General features: G+C 41.0%; 1 protein-coding gene across 1 annotated transcript; it reads left to right on the forward strand.

Annotated features, from left to right (window-relative positions):
- The first annotated feature begins 82 nt into the window (after positions 1-82).
- LOC121867288 lies at positions 83-21,231 on the forward strand. Its single transcript, XM_042367182.1, has 22 exons — positions 83-170; positions 2,554-2,717; positions 4,059-4,265; positions 5,032-5,122; positions 5,733-5,895; positions 6,934-7,042; positions 7,177-7,289; positions 8,060-8,156; positions 8,469-8,619; positions 9,308-9,489; positions 9,890-10,093; positions 10,866-11,117; positions 11,244-11,354; positions 12,256-12,339; positions 12,478-12,598; positions 14,458-14,602; positions 15,030-15,216; positions 15,657-15,788; positions 16,524-16,592; positions 17,312-17,452; positions 18,951-18,980; positions 19,266-21,231. Exons 1-22 carry the CDS (start codon positions 167-169, stop codon positions 19,512-19,514), a joined length of 3,006 nt encoding a protein of 1,001 aa, XP_042223116.1. The 5' UTR covers positions 83-166; the 3' UTR covers positions 19,515-21,231.
- The last annotated feature ends 54 nt before the right edge of the window (positions 21,232-21,285 follow it).

Here is a 21,285-nt window from a genome sequence, read left to right on the forward strand (position 1 = left end):
ACTGGCGAGAGCTGGCGAGTAATCCAGGTAATAGATAACACCGCCACCTATATAAAGTTACCTGTGGCCGCCAGGGAGGGTAACGGCCATTCTTCCTGACGACTGTGAGGGAGAAGCACACGGCGTTCCTTGAGAAGCATCACCTTTCCCTTCACGTTTACACAACATGGGTAAGACAAATGAGCCACAAGGGCAAGAGAGTTATATTTTATTCCTAAAGTAAGGTTTTGGTGGTTGTTTAGGAATTTTAACGTATTGGATTATCCAAAGTTTGTTAGGTAGAATTTCTATACTTTTTGTCCCTCTTCACCAACTACTTAAGGTACTTGTGACTGTTAGATGAACTCTTAAGGTACTTGTGACTGTTATATGAACACTTAAAGTACTTGTGACTGTTATATGAACACTTAAGGTACTTGTGACTGTTATATGAACACTTAAGGTACTTGTGACTGTTAGATGAACACTTAAGGTACTTGTGACTGTTATATGAACACTTAAGGTACTTGTGACTGTTAGATGAACACTTAAGGTACGTGTGACTGTTATATGAACACTTAAGGTACTTGTGACCGTTAGATGAACACTTAAGGTACTTGTGACTGTTATATGAACACTTAAGGTACTTGTGACTGTTATATGAACACTTAAAGTACTTGTGACTGTTATATGAACACTTAAGGTACTTGTGACTGTTATATGAACACTTAAAGTACTTGTGACTGTTATATGAACACTTAAAGTACTTGTGACTGTTATATGAACACTTAAAGTACTTGTGACTATTAATGAACAACCTGTGACGTGAAACATACAGTACATCAGCTCCAAACAATATCAACCTTCCCGAGTTATGTCACTTGTTGTTTATCAGCTCAACATTACACCAGGAGACACGTAATAAGGTGTAATCCTCCCAAAGTCCTTTATATCGACTACCCAAAGCCTGTTAATCCCTCCGAGTCAACCACAGTGAAGGAGAGGTGACGGCAGAGTATATATACAGTAAAGGACTAGTGAATATCATTACTATATCAAGGTAGTAGTAGTAGTAGTAGTAGTAGTAGTAGTAGGAAAATAAATTCGATGTTAAAGTTATGCAATTCTTTACCAAACTAGAGATGATGGGTGGTGGGGGGGTGTGAGGGATGGCGGCCAGCGGTATGAGTGTAGGATGCTTCCAATGTTGATGATAGTCTTGTCAAGGGCTATTTTGTAGTCCAGTACTGATTTTGATTCCACAGCTTGGACCGATAGACTTTTCTATAGGTCTACCAATCTCACTGTAAAGAAATATTTCCTTATAATCGTCTTGCATGATAATTCTGTAATGGTAGTAATTATGATAGTGTTAAAAGGAACAAAAATAGTGAGAGGATCTATAATAATAATAATAATAATAATAATAATCCATATCACAAAAAATTATCAACAGCAATGATTTATTTATTATATATACACACGGCGTCATAACACTTAGAATTATAAGACACTCCTCAAAAAATCAAGTAAAGATTGTATACTAGAGATCCCTTCCGTGAATCCTACGGTTCTCCAGACTCAACCAGCTAGTTAGTGTTTATTACTAGTCAAGAGGACAGACAGATGATATTGTGGTGGTGGTGGTGGTAATTGATGGTGGTAGCTGATAGGTTAGGTTAAATTAGGTTCGGCTAGGATAAGTGTTAGGTTAGCGTTAGATTAGGTTAGTATTGGCTAGCATTGGAGTTAGATTAGGTTAGTATGAAGATGCCTAATCGTGTAAACAGGCTGGGCTGCCTAATTTTCACGTGATCCAAAACCACAGTGGTAATTATGTAACAACCTCAACATGGGAACAGCCAGCCAGTCATGACATAAACCAGGCTTATCTCTTATTAAGAATTTGTCCAAGATAACAGTGTCTTGCGGTTATAAACGAGTTCTTTTGGTTCTGTTATCATATCCTGTTAGATTTTTTGATGACTTGTGGATGATATATATAAAAAATGAGAGAGAAATATTCCGTTATTTTTTTTTTTAAGACTTGTAGTTGGGTGATGATAAGGCGGTACCTGGGATTATAGCAAGAATGGTATAATCTCTCTCTCTCTCTCTCTCTCTCTCTCTCTCTCTCTCTCTCTCTCTCTCTCTCTCTCTCTCTCTCTATCTTTCACTCTCTTTTCTTGCCTCTCAAAGTAACTATATGAGGTGTTCGTATCCCCATTTAAGGCGACACACACACACACACACACACACACACACACACACACAAAACGCGGGCACGACAACTATAAAGATAAAACATTAAAACACACGAATTTAGAGAACTTAAAAAAGAAAAGATAAATAAACTAGAACAACAGATCTAAACATAATCAACAGCTGATAGTTTAATAATCCCAGTGATGACATCAGTGGACCAGGGATTTAGCACCTGGGTTTATACGATAAGGGAAGCAAGGGAGATTACACGTTGTTGTGATTTAGTTAATCTACCTCTCTGACACGACGTATGTATGTCTGTCTGTTCCACCACAACTCACGATGCTACCTTTTCTTCACCTTGTCTAGGACGTTTGTGGGCGGGTATGGCGTTGGCCTGGCTAGCAGCATGGGTGTGCGTGGGCGTGGGCGGCCTGGATGTGCGTGATGGCCGTTACCACGACCTAGTCATCGCACTCGATCCTCAAATGAGGATGGATATAATTGATCACAGCTTCACTTCTAACGTTAAGGTACGTCTCCTAGGACCTCCTCCACCACCCTCTTCTCCTAGGACCTCCTCCACCACCCTCTTCTCCTAGGACCTCCTCCACCACCCTCTTCTCCTAGGACCTCCTCCACCACCCTCTTCTCCTAGGACCTCCTCCACCACCCTCTTCTCCTCCTCCTCCAGGGCCTCCTCCAGGTCCTCCACCGACTCCTCTGGACCTCCTCCACCACCTCCTCTCCCTAGGACCTCCTCCACCACCCTCTTCTCCTAGGACCCTCCACCGCCCTCTTCTCCCTAGGACCTCCTCCTTTCCCTCTTCTCCTAGGACCTCCTCCATTTCCCTCTTCTCCTAAGACCTCCTCCACCACCCCTCTTCCCTCCTCCACCCCCTCTTCTCCCTAGGACCTCCTCCATTTCCCTCTTCTCCTAGGACCTCCTCCATTTCCAGGAACTCCTCTCTTCTCCTAGGACCTCCTCCACCACCCTCTTCTCCTAGGACCTCCTCCACCACCCTCTTTCTCCTAGGACCTCCTTCTTCTCTAGGCCCTCTTCTCCTCGAGTCACCAGGACCTCCTCCACCACCCCAGGACCTCCTCTCTTCTCCTAGGACCTCCTCCATTTCCCTCTTCTCCTAGACCTCCTCCATTTCCCTCTTCTCCCTAGGAACCTCCTCCACCACCCTCTTCTCCTAGGACCTCCTCCACCGCCCTCTTCTCCTAGGACCTCCTCCATTTCCCTCTTCTCCTAGGACCTCCTCCATTTCCCTCTTCTCCTAGGACCTCCTCCACCACCCTCTTCTCCTAGGACCTCCTCCACCGCCCTCTTCTCCTAGGTGTCCTCCACTTCCCTCTTCTCCTAGGACTCCTCCATTTCCCTCTTCTCCCTAGGAACTCCTTCACCGCCCTCTTCTCTCCCTAGGACCTCCTCCACCACCCTCTTCTCCTAGGACCTCCTCCACCGCCCTCTTCTCTAGGACCTCCTCCATTTCCCTCTTCTCCTAGGACCTCCTCCATTTCCCTCTTCTCCTAGGACCTCCTCCATTTCCCTCTTCTCCTAGACCTCCTCCATTTCCCTCTTCTCCCTAGGAACCTCCTCCACCACCCTCTTCTCCTAGGACCTCCTCCACCGCCCTCTTCTCCTAGGACCTCCTCCATTTCCCTCTTCTCCTAGGACCTCCTCCATTTCCCTCTTCTCCTAGGACCTCCTCCACCACCCTCTTCTCCTAGGACCTCCTCCACCGCCCTCTTCTCCTAGGTGTCCTCCACTACAGTGTCCCTCCCTCCCCCTCCTCCCTAATCTTGCAGCCCCTTCACACACAATAATTTTCCTGTCCTTCATCTGTATCTCTCTCCCCTTTCCTCAGGATCTTTTGGCCAACGTGAATACCGCCCTCTCGAAGTCGACGAGAGGGCGCCTGTCTATGGGGTCCGCGAAGGTGGTGTTACCTCACTGGTGGAACAACACGAAAGACTGGCCCCTGGGAGAGCCTCAACAGCACCTGACATGGCACAGCGCTGACATACGCTTGGTGGAGCCGCAGAGAAAGACTCAACCCCCGTATACCGTACAGGTGTGTGTGTGTGTGAGTGAGTGTTTCTTTCACCTGTCTGTCAGAAGATATCTCACCGACTCTAACCTAACCTAACCTCACTTAACTCACCGTAAGATAACCAAATGTGAACTAATTTAACTTAACATAGCCTAACATAACCTAACCTAAGATAATCTAACCTAACCTAACCTAACCTAACCTAATCGAACCTAACCTAACCTAAAAACTCTAAGGTAAATTAACCTAACGTAATCTAACATTGCTTTATTTAATGTAACGTAACTTAACCAAACTTAACTTAGCTTAAAGTAGCGAATATAAATTAACTTAAATTAACCTAAACTTAGTTAATTTAATGCAACCAAACGTAACGAAACATAACTTAACCAACCTAAAGTTAATTAAAGCTAATCTCGCAAAATTTATCTATCGCTAATCTAAACATACTGTAACTAAAACACTCGTACTAACTTTTAGCCTAACCAAACCTAACCTAACCTCGCTAATCTAAACATACTGTAACTAAAACACTCGTACTAACTTTTAGCCTAACCAAACCTAACCTAACCTAAACCAAATAATACTTACCTTAATTTTACCTAACCTGATCCAACTTCTCCTAACCTCACCTGACCTGACCTTACCAAATTTAACCTGACCTTACCAAACCTAACCTAATCTATCCTGACCTTATCTGTCCTAGCCTGACATAAAATAACCTAACTTAACTGACCTAAGGTTCTGCTCACTCTTTCTGACCTGGATTGACCTCGTATTCCCACAGGCTGGACAGTGTGGAGTCCCGGGGCGCTACATGACCTTCTATACTCCCTTCCTTGACCCTATCGAGGTTGAGGAGAAGTATGGCCCACAAGGTCAGTGTGTGTGTGTGTGTGTGTGTGTGTGTGTGTGTGTGTGTGTGTGTGTGTGTGTGTGTGTGTTATTAATTCCCTTCATTGTATATCAGTAAATCGATATCCATCTTCTTTTCAACAACAATCATTTTTTATCTTACGCTATTAGTTACTTTTTGTTTTTTATCTAAATTCGAGACACATTTTCTTTCCAGTTAAAGATTAATTTTCTTTTTCACTTTGTACATAAAACTTCGCTTCTGATAAAATAACAGAGTAGTCAGTTCTTCTCTGGGATAAGAAAGTAAATAATATCGATAATTTTATTCTTTCTCTTTCGCATCTTAAGCATCCGGACACCCTGAACACATATATATTTCTCCTGATATAATTAAACACACTAACGCTACTTGTGAACAGTAGCTAAGGCTAAGTTAAGTTTGATTATATTACGTTAAGTTAGAGTATCGTTAGGGTGTTTAATTATCAGGTGAAATAAACTAGGGTTCTTATTTTTCAAGTTATCCAAGTTTTTTATCATACCTCTCTCTCCCTCTCTCTCTCATCATCTATAATATCTTCTGACTATCACACACGTGTTTGCCTCTTAAGTGACGTTCTTGCATGGCAGGGTACGTATTCATGCACGAGTGGGCTCACTACCGCTGGGGTGTGTGGGAGGAGTACGGCTACCCTGGCGACTCGGTGTACCCCGTCAGATACTCCACAGCAAACGGCGAGACCCTCCCTACAGCGTGTCACCACGGTCACCTCCACGGAGAGTTCAAGACGAAGTGAGTGGTGACTGACTGTACTATATTGACTGATAATTAAATAGACCGGTCACTTCTATGGTAGATCAGTCACTTATATGGTAGATCAGTCACTTATATGGTAGATCAGTCACTTATATGGTAGATCAGTCACTTATATGGTAGATCAGTCACTTGTATGGTAGATCAGTCACTTATATGGTAGATCAGTCACTTATATGGTAGATCAGTCACTTGTATGGTAGATCAGTCACTTATATGGTAGATCAGTCACTTATATAGTAGATCAGTCACTTATATGGTAGATCAGTCACATATATGATAGATCAGTCACTTATATGGTAGATCAGTCACTTATATGGTAGATCAGTCACTTATATGGTAGATCAGTCACTTATATGGTAGATCAGTCACATATAAGGTAGATCAGTCACTTCTATGGTAGATCAGTCACTTCTATGGTAGATCAGTCACTTCTATGGTAGATCAGTCACTTATATGGTAGATCAGTCACTTCTATGGTAGATCAGTCACTTATATGGTAGATCAGTCACTTCTATGGTAGATCAGTCACTTCTATGGTAGATCAGTCACTTATATGGTAGATCAGTCACTTATATGGTAGATCAGTCACTTATATGGTAGATCAGTCACTTATATGGTAGATCAGTCACTTATATGGTAGATCAGTCACTTATATGGTAGATCAGTCACTTATATGGTAGATCAGTCGCTTATATGGTAGATCAGTCACTCATATGGTAGATGAGTCACTCATACGGGAACGTAAGTAAACACCTTCACAATATTATCACACTCGCTTCTACTTATAAATGTTAAAAACATATTAGTTGTTTAAATTGTAAGTACAACAATAACTTAAGACTTAAAAAGACTTAGATTAATAAAGTTCCTTCCTTAAATAAGCAAAAAAAAATAAAAAATTAACATATAAACAATAAATAAATGTAATCAAATAAACAAATATATAACTACAGCATAAGCGAAGAATTATGTTTATTTTTCTCTTTGTTGATATTTCTATGTTTGCTCGCGCAGGAAAGGCGAGAACTGCAAAGACGACAACAGCCAATGTTATTTCTTCCCAGACGAGAACAACAATGCTTCCTCAACCAAATCCTCACTGATGTCTCTCACTTACCTCTCGGTGAGTAGTGAGAGAAAGAGAGAATTGAAAGATAGATAGATAGATAGAGAATGAAACAAAGCAAGAAAAGGGGACAGGCTGAGAGAGAGAGAGAGAGAGCATTCATCACCCAGTGCATTTATTTGAACCAACAGGATGGGAACTTCTGTGACAGTGAGACACACGACCCCTGGGCTCCCACTCCGCAGAACCTACAGTGTGGCCGACGATCTGTGTGGGAGATGCTCAATAAACACCCTGACTTTAGGTGAGTTCTTCTTCTTCGTCTTTTCCTTCTCTCTCTCTCTCTCTTTATATCGCTCGTTCTCTGTTCCTCTCATTCTACGTATCACCATCGTACTCTGATATGGCCTTTTTTAATACCATATATCACAAAATTACAAAGAACTGACAGACTGGTAGTAAGTTAGAATAGGTTGGCCCTAAAAAGTCACACTTAGAAATAAACATTAGATAATTTTATTAGCTATCCTTGGTCAAATTGTCTTACTGTTTACCATTGGTTTTGTATACTTGCACTGTCTATGTACTGTACATTAGTTGTATACTTGTACGGTATATGTGCACTTTTTATCCGTAGTGCTTATGTACTGTACATGCTAAAGTGTATACTGAATCTCCATTGTCTATATACACGCTGAACCAATTGTAAACTTGTCAGACGATTTTACTGAATAAAGTGTCGATATTAAGCCGCACTTTAACCAATCATGAATCGCCTTACATGAGCAGCCACACTTTAGCCAATCAATAATCGCTTTACATGATCAGCCACACTTTAACCGATCACTGATCGCCTCACATGAGCAGCCACACTTTAACCAATCACTGATCGCCTCACATGAGCAGCCACAGTTTAACCAATCATGAATCGCCTTACATGAGCAGCCACACTTTAGCCAATCAATAATCGCTTTACATGATCAACCACACTTTAACCGATCACTGATCGCCTCACATGAGAAGCCACAATTAAACCAATCATCGATAAACTTATATGCCCGTCCATCCCTACAGGAGTACCAATGATCCCGTGGATAGTATAGGAAGCACCACCTTCCACAAAGCTCCTCAGGCCAGGGTATTCTTCCTCTTCGACACGCCCAACACTGACGTAAGTGTGTGTGTGTGTGTGTGTGTGTGTTTTCATATATTTTTCATAAATTAAAGCCATATTTTAAATAAGAAAGACAAAAGAAAGTAATTTATGCCAGATGTATATTTTATTAAGTATATTTTAATTTCATTTTAGTTTCTTTAAATAAGCGTATATGTCTTCTTTGTGGGTTGGGGACCTTACTTTACAGTGTTCACCACAGACGCCTTGTTTCACTTGAGAGAAATCACAGTAACCTGGAGAGCGGCGTCTTCACTATCAACACTGACCTGGAACGTGTTTCTTATCGCCAGTATTTCCCTTCCCCAGGAAGACGTCACGTACGTAACCAAACTGGTAAACGACATCCTCACCAAGAACCTCGACTTCTACGGGTCCCTACAGGTAGGGATGGCCACCTTCAGGGAAAAAAATGGGGAGACGGAGCTCATCAAACACATGAATTTCACTTCAATCGAAGGTGAGTGTTAGGAAAAAGTTCTCGTAAATACACGAAATTTTGCTAATTTAAATTTCAACTTGTTGGAAATCCTGGGAATTCATCTAATTGTCATATCTTAATACTTCTTGAGTGTTTATAGATAATAATTGGTCTACAGATTTTGACTAATATTCGTATTTGTCTAAAAGTTATGAGAATCTGTCTGAAATTATTGAGTTTTCGTTTATCAACCAGATGGTGTGTCTAAAGTACAGTACTTGAGGCTTTTAATAAAATTCTTTGAAGCTTTTTATAATTTTTTAACAAGTTTGCTTAAAATTCCGGAGAAAATTTATTGTGCCTAATTATCATTGGTTCACTCATAAGAACCACAACTTACTGATATAGAATAAAGCTCCTATTTAAAGCGATCAATCTCAGAATCTGCTTAATGGGAAGTTTTTTACGAGGCAAGTCCAGCATATATATATATATATATATATATATATATATATATATATATATATATATATATATATATATATATATATATATATATATATATATATATATATATATATATATATATATATATATATATGTATATACGAGATCAGAGGCGAACCTAGAAATTGAGTAAGGGGGTTTCCAAATATTCAAATATTTGAGCAAGGGCTGGAGCCGGCTGATCTCTCTCTCTCTTTCAAACACACGAATATCTCAACAGACATCAGTGACATCGCTGAGAAACTGCCAGAAACTAGTGATCGCCTAAACGAAGGCACGACGCCTGTGGGCGAGGCGGTGAGGGAGGTGGTGGAGGGGTGGGAGACGTACTACCCGGGCACCCTAGTCGTGACAGTCTCCTGGAACCTCGTCAGCCAGGACCAGGCTGATTTGTTGGATAAGGTGAGTGGCTGTACACGGGACATGATGAACTGTCTCTGTACCCGCGTGTTATACTGTGCGGCCCTTATAACACTATCTGTTACAGCACATTTATTCACGTGCTATTCTGTACTATTCTTGCAACACCCGAGTCCATGCATTACACTATAATGTTCTGGTAAGACTATGTGTATACACGACACGAATGCTACATAATAGTTTCCAAGCAACAAACACGGTAAGCACCTTATAGAATCTGAAATTGTTAATATAAATGATGACACACACACACACACACACACACACACACACACACACACACTCCAGGATAAAAGTGTCATCATAATATTTTCTCTCATTTGAATCACTTTAACATGCTCACGTGTTGAGATAAATTAATCACGCCCACGTTCAATTGCAGCTCACACTAATAGAGAAGAGAGTGAAGTTGTTAGTGCTAAGTCCAGGTAGTAAGGGGCTGGCGAACATGCTGCCCCTGGCGCCTCTCCTCCAGTACACCGGTGGACACTTCTATGCCAAGGAGGAACGCCAACAGGCCGCCTCCGCCTTGAGTGATGACATGGACACTTACCTACAGGCTCACACCGTCGACGACCACAAGCTGGTAAGTTAAAAATAATTTCTAGTACGTTTCCTGTAAGCACACATGTAGAAGCCAAGAATAGTGTTTTGTCGGTTTGTCAGCTTCCATATTCTAAAGTGACCCCTTAAGTGGATATGGAAGATTGTAACATTGTAGCCTGACCAGCTAGAGAGTCGACCGGTAGCTTAGAGAATATAGTAAATATTTGCCTTAATTTTCTGTATGCACGAGATGATGTGAGCAAATATTTTACATTAGAACACAGCTAATACCACCACCCTTCTTATCCTCCAGGTCCCGGAATTTCAGAGATTTGAACGTTAAATTTTTGCCATGACTCTAGATCAGGCGTGGCCAACATTTTGTGTGATGTGATCTACTTCTTCCACAGTTACCCTGATGCGATCTACCCTTCCGCATGTCTTTATTCAGTTGTTCACCCAAATTCTCAGCCATAAATTCACAGCACCTCTTGACAGTGTTTCTTGATAACTGACCATCCTTAATAAAGACAGTATAGTATTTCAGACTTATTTTTGAAATTTTCAAACAACGAAACTGCTGCTTCTAAAAAGGCCTCTTCGAATATTTCTCCATCTTGAAATGTTTTTTATGCTTTAGATGCTTGATGACGTCTAACTAGCCGACATAAGCTAAGGCACAAGTTGGTAACCAAAACTATACTGCCTAACTAAAGGCTTCTCTTATCTCAATTTAAGGGTAAACAATAGCATAAATATCTCTTAGAATCGGAGATAACAAATGATGTGATCACTCCTCCTTTCTCTTGCAGTACGGGGTGAGCAGCACCAATGTTACAGCTGGTAAAAAAACCACCCTCCCCTTGGTGATCATAGACAACGACAAGGTCAAACAGATCAACGCCTACATAAAGCTGACCCCCTTCAACTCCAGCAACATTGAGGTCTACTATCTGCACCCAGTCTTATATTATGACGTGTCGTGTGATGACCCGAAGTACCCAGACCTCATCCACTGCGAGACCTCCGACACAGGGGTCTTTGTTTACATCCCCGTCAGCTCGGTACGTCTCTCTCTCTCTCTCTCTCTCTCTCTCTCTCTCTCTCTCTCTCTCTCTCGAAAACACAGGGCAATAATTTCACAATGTGTGTGTGTGTGTGTGTTTCTATTTTATTTCTTTTATATTCAGGTCGCCAATAACCAGGCAGAGTACAGGGTGTCAGTCGAAAACGTTGGAGAGGAGGACGCATTGGCTGAGGTTACCTGGAGCTTGGTGGACAAAGATGCTTCAAACCAACAGGTGACGTGACTACCTGGCTCTCATTAACACCATTATCTACCTGGCTCTCATTAACACCATCATCTACCTGGCTCTCACTAACACCATCATCTACCTGGCTCTCATTAACACCATCATCTACCTGGCTCTCATTAACACCATCATCTACCTGGCTCTCATTAACACCATTATCTACCTGGCTCTCATTAACACCATCATCTACCTGGCTCTCATTAACACCATCATCTACCTGGCTCTCATTAACACCATCATCTACCTGGCTCTCACTAACACCATCATCTACCTGGCTCTCATTAACACCATCATCTACCTGGCTCTAACTAACACCATTATCTACCTGGCTCTCACTAACACCATTATCTACCTGGCTCTCATTAACACCATCATCTACCTGGCTCTCATTAACACCACTTTCTACCTGGCTCTCATTAACACCATTATCTACCTGGCTCTCATTACCACCATCATCTACCTGGCTCTCATTGACACCATTATCTACCTGGCTCTCACTAACACCATTATCTACCTGGCTCTCATTAACACCATCATCTACCTGGTTCTCATTAACACCTTCATCTACCTGGCTCATATGGCTCTCAATACCATTATCTACATAGCTCTCATTAACACCATTATCTACCTGGCTCTCATTAACACCATTATCTACCTGGCTCTCATTAACACCATTATCTACCTGGCTCTCATTAATACCATTATCTACCTAGCTCTCATTAACACCATTATCTACCTGGCTCTCATTAACACCATTATCTACCTGGCTCTCATTAACACCATTATCTACCTGGCTCTCATTAACACCATTATCTACCTTGGAGACTTTGGTTTAACCCTTTGAAGACGATGAGTTAATCCTTTTATTCTGTGTGGGTCCATGTTACAGGTGGTGGTGGACGTGTGGTCATCCGAGGACCAGGGAGTGAAAGCGGATATACCAGAAAGCAACAACCTCTTTCTCTACTGCCAGGTAACTCATTTTCTTTTGCCTTTTATTCTTTGCTGTTGTTGTTCTTCATTTTATCATTATCAAAACATTATTATTATTATTATTATTATTATTATTATTATTGTTATTATTATTATTATTATTCTGTTGTGTTACCAGGTCTCTCACTCACGGGGCGGAGTGATAGAGGGCACGACAGTACAAGCTGAGGTGACGCTAGACGATGGTAGTGGCTCTCCTGTGGTCCGAGTGCTTACTATGGTGGATGATGGACGCGGAGGTAAGGAGGGAAGGTAGGAAAGGGGGGTGAAGTAGAGGGAGGAGGAAGGAAGAAGGGAAGGGAGGAAGGGAAAAAAATGAGGGATAGAAGGAGAGGGGCAAAGGGAGGAAGGAAGAGTAGGGAAGGGAAAAGAGGAGGGAAATGAGTAGAAGGGGAAAGGTTGAAGGAATAAAGGAATAGGGGAAGGAAAAGGAATAAGGGAGGGAAGGGGAGGGAAGGGGGGAAAGAGAAGAAAAAACTCAAATTAGTAGGGACAACAAAAGAATGAATAGGAACACACAATAATACCAAGCGTTGACGGAAGGAACGTCTAGTTACGGCACAATCTAAATCATATCGGAGTCATTTTCTTGCTATTTTTTTTATAGTTTGGAGGCAAACCTTTAAAAGAGGCCTCGTGAAGGTGGTTGGGATAATTATTTGTTATAATTTGACAGACTGTGTGGGGTCAATTTGGGATCCTTCCTGGCTAAGAAAAACCATGTTGCCACCCTGATAACGTGGTTTTAGGTACAGTTTATGAGAAATAATTACTTACAACGGAGACCAAGTGGGGTCCATGTAATCCCCAAACATTTTATGGATTTCTGCCATATACATAGTGCATGCCGTATGTTGCCCAGGACATGAAACGTGAATCCAATCTACCTGTTGGCCCTTTTGTTGAATTTATTTATTTATTTAATAACCTGGGCAAAATTATACAATAAAAATTCACAAACTTTTCCTGAATTAGAATTAGAATGCGCTAACGTGTACGAAGACCCTATACTGCAGGCGGCGTGCACTCCAAATGCTTCATGTGGGCCAAGAAAACACATCCCTATCTCAGGTAGTTGACATAATCGTCTGCTGCAAACCAAGGTAACAGTTCTACAAAAGACTACAGGTATGAGGATATAAGGCCCATTTACCACGTCTGACAGCCCATGTGAACCTGAGAGAGAATGGAAACAAGATCTATGTACTGCCTCCAGAATATGTTAATGACATTGCTTGCTTGTGCTGTCATATTGCTTCAACAGGACTTCTCCATGTTACATTTCAGGCAACAGATTCTCTATTACAGCTTTTAATGCCTCAGCATCTGTATCATGGAAAGCCTTGGCAAGTTAATCAGCTGCCTGCATAACTGAAGGATCTAGTTTTCTCTTATTCTCCTGTGCCCAATGTAGCACAGACTGCCGCAAAACTCTTCATAGAGTCTCAAGTTATGCAATATAGAAATAAATAACAGAACCCTATATGATATTACTTTATATAGAAATGTAAGTTGATGGTTTACATTTTCATGGTCAAAATATGACTCAGATATACTGTAACATAATTGGCTATAATTCTGCTCCAACTCATTAGGTGGCAACATGGTTTTCCTGGTTCAGGAGACTCTCCTCTTTCAGAAAATATACAGTATGTTGCCAGCATTTAACAGAAAATTATCCTCTATGTCACATTTGGGGAAATTGCCTCCAGACTATTATATTGAACATAAGAAACCAAACCACCTATTGCGCCAAGGTTTCAAGAAGTTCACATACTGAATTTCACTTCAGCATGTGAGTCAAAATGTTGTCAGATTTGCGCATTCATATTCTGCCACAAGTAACGAGGGTGAAAATTCGATCTGCTTAACCCTGTAAGTAACATGACACTGTAGTCAAGGGCTATGCCATCGTACTCATGGGATTAAATAAATCGTTATCAAAAGGTTAATTCATCGTACTTAAGGTGTCATCGTATTCCAGGGGTTGTCATTGTACTCAAGGCATTATATTATCGTACTCAAGGGGTTAATATTCTTAATGACTCTCTTATTGGTGATTCTCTACTAACGAAGATAATTATGTCGCCGCCGACAGACGTGGACGTTCGTAGACGTGACAACATATGGTCAGCGGAAGTGAAGGGAACCTGGGCACCGAACACCATCCTCACTGTGAATCGTCTGGCCATCAACCACGACCCTGACTTCTCTCCTTTCAGCACTAAACCTCAGCTAGTTAGGTAGGTCTTTGGTGATTAGCGTTAGTTTAAGTTAAGTTTAGGTCAATTTAGGTTAGATTAGATTAGGTTAGGTTAGGATAGGTTAGGTTAGGTTAACGGCAAGTTAGGTCAGGTTAGGTCAATTTAGGCATGGTTAGCGTAAGGTTAGGTTAGGCCAGGTTAGGTTTAGGTCAGTTTAGGTGAAGTTAGGTTGGGTTAGGTTACGTTAAGTCGGATCACTTTAAATTAGATTAGCGTTAGCTTGGGTTATGCTAGGTCAATTTAGGTTAGGTTACCGTAAGATTAGGTTACCGTAAGATTAGGTTACCGTTAGATTAGGTTACCGTTAGATTAGGTTTCCATTCGGGTGTTTTATCATCAGAAAGAAATAAGCTGAGGTGTCTAATCTCCAGGTGGTTCCCCAATTTCCACTAAATTTCTCTTACAGTTCGCCTTCCGGAGGTGAGAGGTGGGAAAAAGAGGAAGAGAAAATGAAGGGTTACTCCGGGGTGTTGCCTCGAGACCCGACTGAAGGTTACTGTTGTGGCAGCTACAGTGACGGTAACAAGCTCTCAGCCGTAGTCAACGTGTTCCTCATGCTACCCTTTACGATCACTCTCACCAATGGCGTTCAGGTTGGCCTCTCTCTCTCTCTCTCTCTCTCTCTCTCTCTCTCTCTCTCTCTCACCAGCATTATATCCTAGTGGTATCGTATCCAAGCAGTGTCATATCCTAGCAGTCATATGCAACTAGTGTCATATACTCACAGTGTGTCATGTCCTAGTAACGTGTAATATCCAAGCAGTGCCATATCCAAGCAGTGTCATATCCTAGCAGTCATATGCAACTAGTGTCATATACTCACAGTGTGTCATGTCCCAGTAACGTGTAATATCCAAGCAGTGCCATATCCTAGCAGCGTCATATCCTAGTAGTCTCATATCATAGAACTGTCATATGCTAGCAGTGTCATATCCTGGTAATCTCATATCATAGAAGTGTCATATCCTAGCAGCGTGTCAAATCCTATGTCAGTCCTATCCTGGTAGTGTCATATCCTGGCTGTGTATTACAGGAGCTGCCTCTCCGGGTGACAGAGGTGGCCAGCGACGATGATCATCCTCCTCAGATTGACGACGACAACTTGAAAGTGACGATCAGCTGGGCCGGAAGTGGTGTCACGAAAAACAACAGAGCAGACCAGAAGGTGAAGAAATCCAAGCTAAATCGGATTTCATGACGATTGTGAATCCAATCTTATTTCACCTGATGGTTAAACACCCTAACGATAAAATATGTTATTGGTTTGGTTAGGTTAGGTTAGCAATAGGGTGTTTAGTCATCAAGAGAAATAAGCGCGGGTGCCTAATCTTCATGAGAGCTCCGATTCTTATATTTCTACGAACACAGTAGCCAATAGACCCTGTGCTTATCCTTTTTCTTGTTTTTAATCGATATTAGTATTATTTTTTCGTAAGGCAGAAGGAGTGGGACAGCAATACACATCAGAAGATCCTTAACCAAACCTAACCTAACCTAAGCTAATTAATTTGCCAGATTTTATTGTACATTTCTCTTTATGAAGAAATTTATCCACAAGGACTCTACTTTTTTCCATAACTGTTGAATCGCCTTGTGAGTTTCGTCAGTCTTGTGGAAAAAACATTAATATTACAGTAACTTTTTATACTAGTTTATGCACAGCGACTATTAGTATGACCTTCACAATCTGACCATCTATTTTTGTTGTTACTACTATGTTATTACTGCCCTTCAACAACGAAGATTTGTAAGAGCGTAACAATGTTAGTAATACACTCCTCCAACAATTTATTTATTTTTTCTTCTAGATAAATTTATGACGAAAAGTGGACAATTTTCTTCGTGTTATAATGGAACAGTAATAATTATGATGATAATTATAAAAGACATTTCTCCCTAGGACCACTACAGGGTTCGCTACGACTACAGCCTTTCCGCCGTCAGAGACAACTTCCAAGACGCTCGAATTGTGAGTAAGCCAGTGTGCATTATATTTGCCGTCTAAGCCTATGTGTTAATAGAGTTTTATAAGAGTCTTTTTTGCCAAAATAGTTTAGTCTTAGTGAAAGAAAATTAGGGCACATCAACAGCACACATTAATTTTTTTCACCAGAACAATAGTGGGCCTGGAAATTCTCATGTCTTGTCACAGGGCCATTGGGCGGGAAACACGTGCTCAGGTGACAAGTAATGTTTGTTTTTTCCTTATTTTGAAGATGCATTTACATATGATTTTCCTCCCAGCTCTCACAATACACAAACATTCTTACTTGCATTCCGTCAGACTGGGAAGATTTTTAAGTACTGTATTCTAAGGCCCTGGACACGCCGAGTCTTCCGCGGACTGTGATCGAGGTCCACCAGCGAGGTTGTGTAACTTTAGGACAAATAAGAATATCCAGGGAAATATTTAAACCTATTGTGGAGGCGTATAACATTATGGTCTCACTCCTCACTTATCAACTTACTAACAGTTGGTCAGTTCTTTGTTACTTTCAAGTGTTAGTACAAGAGGAAACCTGAGTACCCAGAGAGCATCTTCAGTGTTTGTTAGTCACACGTGTGTCCCAGGCCAGGAGTCGAATCCAGGTCATAATACTGAGACCCCCCGATAGAATAGAAACTTTGCACTGTATCCCCATCCTCTTACCTCACATGTAACCAGCTTGTGTTCTTGGCTCCCGACAGCCCTTGAATGGATCGGGCAACGTTCCTTGGGGCACACACACCGCTGAAGTCATCCTCCCTTACACTGGCACAGAAGATAAAGGCGACGTGTACATCGCCGTCGCCGACGTCAGTTTCGACACTTCTGGGGAAGAGAGAGTGGTAAGTGCGGGAGAATTCTTCTGATAAGAGGGTCAACTCCGGCAAACTATTGATCCAATAGTTAGTAAATTTATTGGGAAAAAAACGGGAGTACGTGTTAACGAATTACAAAGTATAAATTTTCAATTCGTCCAACAAAAAATAAAATTACAGTACTTTTTATTTCTAGTAGTGAGGCTTCATAAGTTAAGAATTTCCTGTAGACTCTATTTCATCCATATACAGTATTATACTATTTATATAAATTCGGAGCATCGCAGATATATTGACAGATTTCTGTTACATGATGTGTTTCACCCAGGAGTTTATTTACATCAACATAATTATTATATCTGCTGCGTCAGTGAACCGAGAGAGAGCACTCCAGTAATACGACGAGGAACACATAATTACACATAATTATTTGCTCTTATCATGGCAGTTGCTATTTGTAATTGTAATTTGCTTCGAAAATTTTTGGATCATTTGAAGATTAGCCACACCCCAGCCTATTAACCTTAAGATTAACCAATACAACACTTACCTAACCCAACCTAACTTATCCCCTGCTATCCTATCCTAACGCCCCACCAAATAACATAGCGTTACAGTGTTTAATCATCAGGTAAAATAAACTAAGGGATGAGGGAATAATCTTCAGTTGATCCAAAATTTCTGTCACATTTATCATCTTTTACTTTATTAATTCGTATTATATTTTAATTTCTGTTAAGGTTTTTATAAACAGTTCCTTATACATGTTTACTCAGTATATTTCACTTATAATATAGTAGAGTCTTTTTTTTTTGGAATCCGTGACCTCAAAAGTGAAGAATAACTGCCCTATCCTTTCCCCCATGCTGGAATCAGTGGGAGAAGAAACCTCATTCGTGTATATAGATCGTTTGGTTATTAAGTTACACCATATTTTTTTCAACATTCCTGATAGTAGCCATCTTGGATTTGAAGGTCAAGATGACCCTCAAACCAAAAATTGACCACCCTATCCCCCTCAGATTTCACACCTCAAAATTAGTGGAAAATTACCCCTCATTTATGATTCTAGTGTATTTAGTTCAAATGTTATAACAACCAGCGACCATTTTGGAATTGACGCTCTAGCCCTGTGTTTGTTTACATTGGACAGAAGGAAACTCACAAGAGTAAACATACTGTGCAATCAAAGTAAAACAATATTTAAACAAATACCTTAATGCAAAGATTTGTGGAATGTATAAGGCGAACCCCTGTAAACGCACTAGTGAAAAGGACTGTACTAGAAGCTAAATCTTTTCTAAATAATCCAATGTTTCAGTACGTAGATCAACAACATGAAAAAGTTAGGTACATTATGGTTAAGGATTCCATGAAAATGACTCTACTAATACTCTGCCGTCTTGATGCTTCTCTTAAAACATTACAATCGGATGTAAGACTTCAATTCTTCCTTGTCTGAATAAGTAATAGACGTTGTGTATAATGGATCCTCTTAGTGACGCTGTTCCTTTTTTCTCAACAGGGTCCTCCGTCAGCACCCATCCTCGTTAAGGTGAGTTGACGGGACATTTTCCTTCGTTTTCATTTCTCTTGCAGATGGATGGATGGATAGTTGGTTGGCATATAACTGGACAGACAGATAGGGAGTGATGCAGTAAAATGTACCCGAGTATCTGGATAACTAATTAATCAGACCCCATTAACATTAACCTTTGTTATTGTAATGAATTAATATTGGATATAATTGTAATGTTATAGTAATTATATATTTTATTTACTTGTGTTATTATGTCCTTATTAAATGTCTTTTTTTCTCTCTCTCTTCTATGTATACTAGATCCCCGAGCTCCCTTCAACGACCACAGCTTCTAGTACAACATCTGATATTAATACCAAGACCACCACCTCCACCACCACCACGACCACAACTACCACTACCACCACTACCACTCCCACTCCCATCACCACCACTACCACCACCACCACTCCCACTCCCACCACCACAACCACCCAGGGAGCCTCTTCCGTCTCCCTCACACTCTCCTATCTCTGTCTGATGGTTATTACTGTGATGATACTGCGTTAGTGCCTTCAGTCCCTCTCGCTCCACTGTATATTTCTTGTTTTTGCTGGTGTGTGTGTGTGTGTGTGTGTGTGTGTGTGTGTGTGTGTGTGTGTGTGTGTGTGTGTGTGTGTGTGTGTGTGTGTGTGATTTTAAAGCACCAATCAGATTTGTGCTGTGAAAATGCTAGTTAAGAATCATGTATGGGTACAGTGCTCTCTCTCTCTCTTTATCTCGTCACTTTACTATTCAGAGATAGATTCATATTTGTCCCATGCAGCACGGGGCCTGGTTTATTGGGCACCCACTTATACCCTGTGTAAGGCGAAGAGAAGAAGCGTTGCGACGACCAACAGTGAAGCAGCAATTGTTCATGTTTGCTTTGTTTAACTCATACAGCTTACGGGCACGATTACCTGAGGGGCCATTGGTTGTGTTAGCGAGTTAAATGTAGTTAAGGGAAAATGCGTGTATAGACGGAGGATTCCTCGTACAGTTCGTCTGTTTATGGCAAAGCGTGGCAGGTCTCTAATAATGTCAAGTGTCAGGCCTGTCTCAAGGCGGAGGGATACTGTATTTGGTCAGGAAGAGACGATGTGATGGTGACGGATGGAAACCTGAAGGACATGCTGGGATGTATAGTGAGGGAGGGTGTGAGTTTACAAATAGTGTGGCCAGGCTCAGGGTTGTCAATGTATTCCCAGCCCAGGTGCTGTTTCGTGTACACAATTTGTTGAGACCGGGTTATGGGGTCACACTCTACAACCTGTTTCGTCTCATTATACATGTCAAACATGTGTAATTACTCTCTATGGTTTGCCTCAATTATTAATTAATTATGAAAATTTTCACTATAATCCTTTGTCTTATAAAATAAAACAATCAGTGTAATCATAATATATTCCATCATAATAATGTGCTGTCTAATGGTAGACCCTGCTGCCATGTGGCATCACAAAAATTGTGACCAAGTCCCAGGTTGCTCATCTGTCTTTCTGCCTCCACACAATTGCAGGGTCTCAATTGTGTCTCTTGCTTTGCCACCACAACATATGTATGTATATATCATTTGTCACTCTTGATTTGTTTAATTTCTTTCATCTCTGTATTTATATCTGCTTTTGTTTCTTTCTCGCCCTCCTGGCCCCGATGTGGGTCAGTGACCTGTGCCAGGGTGGGCTAATCTCCGTAAAAAAAAATTATAACTAAAGTTGAATTAGTTTTATATATTCCTTTGTGTTGGACAGCATCGATGGCTTCAGTGATCCAAATTTTTAGGTCATCTCTAGTTTTAGGGCGTGTCTTGTGTTGTCTTGTACACCCGACTCTTCAAGAATCCCCACAGAAAGAACTCTGGCGAGAATACATCTAGAGTTCGGGGTGGCCACAAAACATTGCTGAAACTGGAAATGATCCTCACCCCAAACTGTTATCTTAGACATTGCATAACAATTTTAGCAATATGGCATGTTGCCGCATCTTGTCGAAACTAAATGTTTTCAAGAAATATGTTTTTAAGAACGCAATTTTGGAATAAGAATGTTCTGCAACATGACACATTGCAAGCAGTAATTGACAATGTTCTGGTTCACTGCAGGGAGTGAATCAGTTGTAATGGACAACACTTAAAAAATTTATCTATAAGAAGTAGACCTGTAATAATGTGTTTAGAGCACAGTAAAAGAAACTCACCTGTTTGTACTTCATTATGATTCAATAAATTTATGGTTTTCTTTGACAATCTTTGTTTTATTATAACAAAACAAAGTATAAGCGTATCGGATATACAGGGGAC

Source organism: Homarus americanus, unplaced genomic scaffold (genome assembly GCF_018991925.1).
Source record: "Homarus americanus isolate GMGI-L3 unplaced genomic scaffold, GMGI_Hamer_2.0 scaffold6317, whole genome shotgun sequence".
Lineage (NCBI taxonomy): Eukaryota > Metazoa > Arthropoda > Malacostraca > Decapoda > Nephropidae > Homarus > Homarus americanus.

What these genes read in the sequence shown, in the direction of transcription:
- LOC121867288 (XM_042367182.1), top strand. An exon ending in AACCCCCGTATACCGTACAG is followed by an intron (nt 4,266 to 5,031) that starts GTGTGTGTGTGT and finishes GTATTCCCACAG; the next exon opens with GCTGGACAGTGTGGAGTCCC. An exon ending in AAGATGCTTCAAACCAACAG is followed by an intron (nt 11,355 to 12,255) that starts GTGACGTGACTA and finishes TCCATGTTACAG; the next exon opens with GTGGTGGTGGACGTGTGGTC.